Source organism: Salvelinus sp. IW2-2015, linkage group LG21, assembly GCF_002910315.2.
Source record: "Salvelinus sp. IW2-2015 linkage group LG21, ASM291031v2, whole genome shotgun sequence".
NCBI lineage: Eukaryota > Metazoa > Chordata > Actinopteri > Salmoniformes > Salmonidae > Salvelinus > Salvelinus sp. IW2-2015.
In genome coordinates, this window is record NC_036861.1 from 4,033,740 (window position 1) to 4,044,124 (window position 10,385).

General features: G+C 42.5%; 1 protein-coding gene across 1 annotated transcript in view; it reads left to right on the forward strand.

Moving 5' to 3' along the window:
- LOC111982390 (cytoplasmic phosphatidylinositol transfer protein 1) overlaps positions 1–10,385 on the forward strand; it is a 93,429-nt gene that overhangs the window by 58,435 nt on the left and 24,609 nt on the right. Inside the window, exons 3-5 of the mRNA XM_024013957.2 lie at positions 2,224–2,312; positions 2,875–2,882; positions 5,208–5,279. Coding sequence (XP_023869725.1) covers positions 2,224–2,312; positions 2,875–2,882; positions 5,208–5,279 — 169 coding nt within the window. The remainder of the gene's footprint in view (positions 1–2,223; positions 2,313–2,874; positions 2,883–5,207; positions 5,280–10,385) is intronic.

Consider the following 10,385-nt stretch of genomic DNA (forward strand, 5'->3'; position numbering starts at 1 on the left):
GTGTATAGTTTGAATAAGGACTGGCTATAGACTACAGTGTTACTATCATAACAATTTGTCACTACCCAATTCCCAGGAGGAAAACCTTCACCATTCATTATTGTAAGAGAAGACGTGAACACGTGAAGTACTGTCTTAATGGTGACACAGTTCATCAGAGGACACATTATGACGACGAGGGAATTATCTAGTGAGATTGAGCAACAGCAGGGACACTGTGTGTGTGTGCATATGTTAACTCGCCACTCGTTGTGCAACCACGGCTACAGTCACCTAAGCCCCTACCACCTCTTAAACACACTCCCCGCTGCTCTAGTTCTTCACAGCAGATGGGTGCCTTTCAGCCGTGTGTGTGTGTGTGTGTGTGTGTGTGTGTGTGTGTGTGTGTGTGTCTCCATGTTGACTACTACAAGTGCACCCTCTCCATAAACATCCATCTCAGGCGTAGTGAACCAGGTGTCTGCCTTATGTAAGGAGGGAGGGAGGGAGAGAGAGGAGAACGTGGGAGGGAGAGACTACTCCAAGACACACGGACTCCGCCAGCTCTTCTCAACCTTCTGTGCAAACCAAGGCCTTTCTGTCGCGAAAACATACATGTCATGGGAAATAATTGAAGATGGGAAGAACATTCTAAGTGTAATAGACATTTAGTTTCGGGCCAGTTATGTCTCATGCATCACAACAGAACAGGACAGATATGATTTATTTAATAGAAATACATTGGCCCTAATATTCCTAAGCAAGCAGGAAATTGAAGCCAGTGGGCATTGCGTCATTGGTCCCCAGCACTCAATCACCTTTCTGATTCGCTAGATCATTGTTCTGGCTTGAAAAACCTCTTAACTTAAACATAAATTAGGAATTCATTATTTCAATGGTCTTCATTACACATCGACTCGGATAGTTCATTTTGTGATGGAATGAAGTGAGTGGGTCTACTTTGCGGACACACACACACACACACACACACACTTTCAGAACTTAAGCGCAAATGACTGGTTTCCCTGCCAGTCTTTAAATACTGTAGGAATGGGTGAGGTGTGGGATGTGGGGATAGAGAAACCTTGCCACCGCTTTCAGAGCTTGGCGGGCGCAGTGTGACGTGCCAATGTGTGGACGGGCATGATGGATTGTTTTAAAAGAAGAATGAGAGACGTTGAGCAGCTGGAGTGACAGTCATTTGCTTTTGGGGGACAGGCTGTGAATAGTCGGCCTGTCAACATTTCTTTGGCGTTTCCGTTTCTTTTTATATCAGCTGTCGCCACGCGCTCAGTCATGTAGCTTCTTTATCAATGTGTGATCAAAGAAAATAGCATTTCTAAAGCTTTTATTAGAGATTGGAGGCTTACAAACACACACACACACACACACACACCAATCTCTATGCCACAACGCGGACACACACACACACCAATCTCTATGCCACAACGCGGACACACACACACCAATCTCTATGCCACAACGCGGACACACACACACACCAATCTCTATGCCACAACGCGGACACACACACACACCAATCTCTATGCCACAACGCGGACACACACACCTTTATATGTCACTGTTACACTCACTAGAGCCTTTGAGTGAATGTCCCRTTCAGCTTTCTCTGCCAAGGCTTGTGTGTTTCGGTGCACCTGCGTGTAAAATAGAGCTCAACCTCTCCCACAAAACCTTGCCGTTGTAATAAAAATAAAAAACCCATTGAGGCAGTGTTGTGAGGCTATAGACGGCTCTGGTAAGTGCTGCTGTCTCTCGTCATCTTTTTCAATGTTCTTAGTTTCATTTTCAAGCTTCTTTTTTAACTGCCTTCAATGGCCGGGGCTTTTTAACACGCCCACTCACCTTGAGAAAGAAACAAGGAAGGAAGGAAGAAAAACCACTCGAACTTTAGAAATGCTGATGGCGCCAATTAATCAGACATGATGTATCTCTTTCTTCTCTCTCTTTCTCTCTCTTTCTCTCTCTTTCTCTCTCTCTCTTTCTCTCAATTTCTCTCTCTCTTTTTCTCTTTTTCTCTCCTTTTTTCCTCTTTCTCTCCATCTCTTTCTCTCCTTCTCTCCATCTCTCTCTCTCTCTCTTTCTCTCCATCTCTCTCTCTTTCTCTCCATCTCTCTTTCTCTCCATCTCTTTCTCTCCAACTCTCTCTCTCTCTTTCTCTCCATCTCTCTTTCTCTCTCTTTCTCTCTCTTTCTCTCCATCTCTCTCCTTATATCTCTCTAGTAAATTGCCCAGCTGGGCTCGAGCAGTGGTGCCCAACATCTTCTACGTAACAGAGAAGGCCTGGAACTATTATCCCTATACCATCACAGGTGAGCGCACGCTCACACCGATGTCTTATTGTAGAACCAGGATCCATTCATACCATGCACCACTAATGCTTGTGTTAGGTCAGAAATGAACTCTGACCACGTATCGACCGTAACCCTAGCGGAAATGCACCAGGCTAACCTCAACCTAATCTAGTTACTGTGGCACTGAGCTCATAGCATGGCCAGGCTAGCTGAGTCAAGTTATACTGTAGTGTGCACACAGCTACACCCCCCCCCCCCAAAAAAAAAAACTTTCTAATAAAGTTGCGAGAACATTCTGGCAACGTTTCTGTCTGTTTCCCATTTGGTTTTGAAATAACATGTCAGACTATTATTCTCGTAACGTTATTAGAACGTCGGGTCAGCATKATTTCCCAGAAAAGTTTCTTCAAAAGACAATGGAAAATGTTCAGCAGCGTTCTGGATGTGTAAGCTGCGTTGTTTCTTGTGTCACATCGTAACCTGTCTGCGTTGCTACCGTGTTGCTGCGTCATTGAAGCCCTAACTGTGGTGTGTTTTCTCCCCTCTGCTCCCACGCGTCCCTCTGCGCCTGCCTCTCRAGAGTACACAGTAAGTATCTCTTCCTTTTTATTGATCACAGAGCTGTGAAGAGAGCCACCGCAGTTCAGTAATGCGCGGGGTGTCCGGGCGCATTCAATGCAGCAACATGGAAGGACCAGGGAAGAACGCCCCATCTCTCTCTCTAACCATTTTCTTCTGCTTCACTGGTTGTTTTAGCTAGACGTTACATATGGAGTCAGTGTTTTGGGATATGTGTATATAGAAGGCTTGGGTTGTGTAGTTTTAATGCATATTTATTGTGTTGATTTGTATCAAATGTATGTGACTTTGTTAGGTTGAAGCTTTCCCCTATTGAGACATTARGTATGGCTATCCATAGCAACAGCTTAGCGCACTGTGTTCACGCTTGTGCATTTCCGTGTGTCTCTTCTGAATTACAGCTCTCTTCATGGTGATGAATGTATGTCTGTAGCTAGGCATGTGCTCTCCAGAGATAAAGACACATCCATACCCTCGTTTCACTCACGAGAAGCGTCATACATTTTTACTGCCCTGAGGATTCAGTTGCCCTTAAGGTGTCAAATGATGTCCATTTACTTGCTTCCAGAGATTTCTTAAATACTTTTCTCCAGAGCTTTCTTTAAATACTTTTCTCCAGAGCTTTCTTTAAATACTTTTCTCCAGAGCTTTCTTTAAATACTTTTCTCCAGAGCTTTCTTAAATACTTTTCTCCAGAGCTTTCTTTTAAATACTTTTCTCCAGAGCTGTCTTTTAAATACTTTTCTCCAGAGCTGTCTCTTAATACTTTCTCCAGAGTTTCTTTAATAACTTTTCTCCCAGAGCTTCTTCTTAATACTTTTCTCCAGAGCTTTCTTTAAATACTTTTCTCCAGAATTCTTTAAATACTTTTCTCCAGAATCTTTTAAATACTTTTCTCCAGAGCTTTCTTAAATACTTTTCTCCAGAGCTTTCTTTTAAATTACTTTTCTCAAAGCTTTCTTAAATACTTTTCTCCAGAGCTTTCTTAAATACTTTTCTCCAGAGCTTTCTTAAATACTTTTCTCCAGAGCTTTCTTAAATACTATTTACTTGGTATTAAATGCCTTTAAAGCTGCAWTATGTCACTTTTTGGGCGACCCGACCAAATTCACATAGAAATGTGAGTTATAGATCTGTCACTCTCTTTGAAAGCAAGTCTAAGTAGCGGTGCTTGTTTTGTCACATAAACTGAAATGAGGCTAACTATTGGAAGTTTAGCAACCAGGAAATGGTGGAGTGATTTCTGCGTAGAGTAACGTATTTTCACATGTCCATATCTTTTTGAGGTTTAGGTATCCACTATTTGTGTGGCGTGGGTTTGCTATAGATGTTGATTCCAAATGTTCTTGGTTGAGAGATTTTAGTACATGACTCTATACAACTATAAGCTGTTATAGATGCTTATAGCAAGTCTTATAATGTGATAGGAGTTATAATGACTGATGCAAGCAGTAGAAAACAGATACAAACACACCTTATGGAACAGGGGGGACTGTGACGCAACACAAACATAGGCACAGACACACATGATAACAAACGCACTATACACACACACGTACACATGGATTTTGTGTTGCAGATATGTGGTAGTGGAGTATGGGCCTGAGGGCACGCACTTAGTGTGTTGTGAACGCTCTAATGATTGTAATGTTTTAATATTGTATAACTGCCTTAATTTTGCTGTAGCCCAGGAAGAGCAGCCAATGGGGATCCATAATACATACAAATAATGCTTTATACACTGGTAGTTCACAGGAAGGTGTTAACAACCAACATTCGTCTCAACCCATTATAAAATATGACTGTAGCAGTGTTTTTTTTGTCTGAAAAGGGTTTAAGATTGATGACAGTCTTGGAAACCTGCCGCTGCCACCTGTTACATACTGTCTAAAGCCTTTGAGCTGTGGCATTTTCAAATTCTCCGAAAGTGATAAATGCCACCACAATGAGTCATATGGCTTAATATAGAGAGGAGGAGAGCAGCAGCGAGAAGAGGATGGAGGGGAAACGGGGGATGAAGGGGAGACATGGCTCTGACAGTGACCGAGCCCGTTTCAGGCTCAATAAAAGGCTGTGTGTGAGTCATAGGAGGGGGGGTACATGCACACCACACACAGACCACTCAGACACGAGCATACATTCATCTCCCCTTTTCTGAACAAAGAACCAAACGCATCAGTTGGTGGGGATATTYGTACAAGAAGTCTAGAGACTAAATGTCTCTGACACACAAACCATTATAAAACTAAACACCAATTTTCAGGTGAAAGATGTTGTTTTTCCACCATTTTCAAATATCTCACCTGAGACATTCTTTCTGTTTTTGTTTCGCAGTGTTCTTTCTTGCCCAAGTTCTCCATTCACATAGAGACGAAATACGAGGACAACAAAGGCAYCAATGACAACGTGAGTAAAGACCGTGTGTGTGTTGCTCTGAGGCCTTCAGTATGATAAAGTAATTCCATAATAGGGGCCTTATGGCCCCTCAGTGTCTGCCAAGTGCAGTTCTGCTAATTGAAGAGGCCATTTAATTTATACTCTGGCCTTCTCTCTCTACCAATTCACAAACTCGTTTCTCTACAGAATAATATCTCTGCTATTATGTTAGCATAATAGTATGTTAGGATGAAGTGTGTGTGTGTAAGGAGAATTTCAGTCTTGGTCTTAGAAAAATCCACTCTTGATGTCGTGAGAGAGTAGACGGGCATCAACCTGTCTGGTCATTTATCATGGCCAGACAATGTTAGTGAAAGTCCTGCAGATGTGAAAAGCTATATCAGACTGAATGTAAAGGAGAGGATGTTATATCCGACTGAATGTAAAGGAGAGGATGTTATATCCGACTGAATGTAAAGGAGAGGATGTTATATATCCACTGAATGTAAAAGAGAAGTATATCGACTAATGTAAAAGGAAGAGGATGTTATATCCGACTGAATGTAAAGGAGAGGATGTTATATACCGACTGAATGTAAAGGAGAGGATGTTAATATCCGACTGAATGTAAGAAGATGTTATATCCGAACTGAATGTAAAAGGAGAGATAGTTAATCCGACTAATGTAAAGAGAGGATGTTATATCCACTGAAATGTAAAGGAGAGGATGTTATATCCACTGAATGAAAGCAGAGATGTTTAATCGATGAATGTAAAGGAGAGGATTTATATCCGACTGAATGTAAAAGGAGAGTGATGTATTATCCGACTGAATGTAAAGGAGAGGATGTTATATCCGACTGAATGAAAGAGGAGATGGATATCCGACTGAATGTTAAAGGAGTGAGGATGTTATATCCGACTGAATGTAAAGGAGAGGATGTTATATCCGATCTAATGTAAAGGGAGAGGATTATATCCATATACTGAATGTTAAGGAGAGGATGTTTATTATAATCCGACTGAATGTAAAGGAGAGGATGTTATTATCCGACTGAATGTAAAGGAGAGATGTATATCCGACTGAATTAAAGAGAGTGATTTATATCCACTGAATGTAAAGGAGAGGATGTTATATCCGACTGAATGTAAAGAGAGGATGTTATATATCCGACTGAATGTAAAGGAGAGGGATGTATATCCGACTGAATGCTAAAGGAGAGCGATGTTTATCCAGCTGAATTAAAGAGGAGATGTTATATCCGACTGAATGTAAAGGAGAGGATGTTATACCGACTGAATGTAAAGGAGAGGATGTTATATCCGACTGAATGTAAAGGAGAGATGTTATATCCGACAATTAATAAGGAGAGAGTTATATCCGATGAATGTAAAGGAGAGGATTATATCCGACTGAATGTAAAGGAGAGGATGTTATATCCGACTGAATGTAAAGAGAGGATGTTAATCCGATGAATGTAAAGGAGAGGATGTTATATCCGACTGAATGTAAAGGAAAGATGGTTATATCCGACTGAATGTAAAGGAGAGGATGTTATATCCGACTGAATGTAAAGGAGAGGATGTTATATCCAGCGAATGTTAAAGGAGAGATGTTATATCCGACTGAATGAAAGGAGAGATGTTATATCCGACTGAATGTAAAGGAGGAGGATTTATATTCCGACTGAATGTAAAGAGGAGGATGTTATATCCGACAATGTAAGAGATATTGCGGAGACGGGGATTTTGGGTATGTGGGGGTGTTATATCGACATATTAAAGGAAGGATGTTATATCCGACAATGTAAAGAGAGGATGTTATATCCGACAATGTAAAGGAGAGGATGTTATATCCGACAATGTAAAGAGAGGATTTATATCCGACAATGTAAAGGAAGAGATGTATAACTCGACAATGTAAAGGAGAGGATTTATATCCGACAATGTAAAGGAGAGGATGTTTATAATCCTTGACAATGTAAATGAAGAGGATGTTTATATCCGACAATGTAAACGAAGAGGATGTTATATCCGACTGAATGTAAAGAAGAGGATGTTATATCCGACAATGTAAAGGAGAGGATTTATATCTGACTGAATGTAAAGGAGAGATGTATATCCGACAATGTAAAGGAGAGGATGTTATATCCGACAATGTAAAGAAGAGGATTGATATCCGACAATTTAAAGGAGAGGATGTTATATCCGACTGAATGAAAGAAGAGGAAGTGTTATATCCGACAATGTAAAGGAGAGGATTTATAATAACCGACAATGTAAAGAGAGGATGTTATATCCGACAATGTAAAGGATGATGATGTTATATCTGACTGAATGTAAAGGAGAGGGATGTTATATCCGACAATGTGTGAAAGGAAGATATTATAATCCGAAGATTTATGCTAATGTAACAAGAAGAGGATGTATATCCACAATGTAAAGAGAGGATTTATAAACCGACAATGTAAAGGAGAAGGATTTTATATCCGACAATGTAAAGGAAGAGGATGTTATATCTGACTGAATGTAAAGGAGAGGATTATATCGACAATGTAAAGTGATGAGATAGTTATATTCCGACAATGTAACGGATGTTTAGCACGAATGTAAGAGAGGATTTATACAGACTGAATGTAAAGAGAGCTGTTATATCACTGCAATGTAAAGGAGAGGATGTTATCCGACTGTATGTAAAGGAGAGATTATATCCGAGCTGAATGTAAAGGAGAGGATGTTTAGGTCAGTACTGAGTGTAAAAGGCAGACAACCTGCTGGTCTCTTTACAATCTAGTAATCCGACCCCAAGTCGCTATCTCTCTTCTAACAACTGGCTGGCCATGTCTCTGTCGTACAACACCACACTCCACACAACACACACACACCAACACACACACCACACACACACACACACACACACACACACACACACTTGGAGTCATATCACACACCACGCACATATCAAAGTACACATTTGGTGTGGCGTACAGACGCAGATTTCAGACAACGTTGGTATGTGTTTGCACGCACAAGTTCCACTAAAAAGCTCCCATGTGATTCTTTCCACGGACAACGCAGCTTTCAGGGGCGACCAGCACAAGCTCTGCATCAAACACGTAGAATCTGTCCAAATTCATATGCAAATTCTTCTCTGCCAAGATACTGTACTGTTGTGAAATAATATCAGCCCTGTGTTTCTGTGCTCACGCGTGTTATGAAAGATAATGTCAGTTGTAAAAAGTGTTTTCACACTCACAGTCCTATTTCCTGACAGAGAAGGGGTTGAATCTGTATGTTTGGAGTCTGTTTGGATTTAATTTGTGTTTGGTGCGCCGTGTTGTGTGTACATCCATGCATGTGTGAATGACAGTGCGTCTGTGTGAATGACAGTGGTAATGAAGTAGTGTTGTGTGTGAGCGGACTGCATATTCTGTCTGAATGAATGGAGGGTGTGGTTAGAGATGTGATTGATAATTCCACTGTCGTATCAGGTAGCAGACCGTGACAGGGCAGGCTGCCTGTAGGCTTGGAGAAGAGCAACTGCTTATAAATACTGTTCCTAAGTTTATGGTTGTCATATGTATTCTCTCTACTCTCCTTGAACTTCTTTCACTCATCAGCATATAGTTCTTTCTCTCCCTACTTAATTGCTCGTTTCATCATTCTTGCACTTCCTCCCTCTTCTCCTGACGTTCCCCCTCTTCCTGACGTTCCCCTACTTCCTGACGTTCCCCCTCTACCTGGCGTTCCCCCTCTACCTCGTCCCTGCCGTCTCCCCTCAACCTGGCTTCCCCCTCTACCTGACGTTCCCCCTCCTTACCTGACGTTCCTCCTCTACCTGCGTTCCTCCTCTACCTGGCGTTCCCCTCTACCTGGCGTTCCCCCTCTACCTGACGTTCCCCCTCTACCTGGCTGTTCCCCCTCTACCTGGCGTTCTCCCCTCTACCTGACTGTCCCCCTCCTGACCCCTGACGTTCCCCTCTACCTGACGTTCCCCTCTTACCTGACGTCCCCTCTACCTGCGTTCCCCCTCTACCTGCGTTCCCCTCTTCCTGGCGTTCCCCCTCTCACCTGGCGTTCCCCCTCCCTGGACGTTCCCCCTCTACCTGACGTTTCCCCCTCTACCTGACGTTCCCCCTCTACCTGACGTTCCCCCTCTACCTGACGTTCCCCCTTCTCCGACGTTTCCCCCTACTGACCTTCCCCCTCTACCTGACGTTCCTCCTTCCTACTCCCCCTCTTACCTAACGTTCCCCCTCTTCCTAACGTTCCTCTCTCTCCCTCCCCTCATTATTTTATTACACGTTCTCCTCTTTCTACTCCCTCTCTCTCTTGTCCCCTTGCTGCCACTTATCTATGATGGCATTCACCCACAATGTGCCAGCAGACTCTTTCACACATCTTGTGGCAGAAGGCCCCTTCAGGAGGAGAGAAGTGAGAAGGAGAGAGAGGTGAGAAGGAGAAGAGAGGTGAGGAAGGGAGAGAGAGGTGAGGAAGGGAGAGAGAGGTGAGGAAGGAGGAGAGTGAGAAGGAGAAGAGATGAGGAAGGATAGTAAAGGAGTAATGAGAGCGATAAAGAGAACCGAGATGACAAGAAAGAGGAAAGGAGAGAAAAGACGACAGAGATAGTATTGAAAGGGAGCGCCAAATGTGCATGTCCATGTCTCTCTGTCTGTAAGCACTGAACCTCACACCTCCTACATTCAGCACAGCACTGCAGCTTCACACCCTCTATAAGTCACTGAGGGGCAACCAGCATGTCAGAGTCCACAGTATCGATTGGAGAAACGTGTGTCTGGCCCGGGGAGGGGGTGGTGCCACACTTACCAACCAATAAGGCATCTTGAATTCTGGCATTGGAACTAGTCCAAATACAGCACATCAGCTGAACCAAAAACAATCTACTTACATTAATTGCTTCCAAATATGATAATTTCATTTACGTTAAGTCATACATTCATTTACAGTTTCCTTTTATGTATTATTATAACCTCATAAGTAGAATATATTATAAATGTGCACCATCACAGCCCACGTTCTCTCGCTGACTCCTATTCTAATCATGTTGGCAGCAAGCATCCAATATTAACATCCGTAGCTATCCAATACCCACCCACAGCTACGAGCATGAAGCCT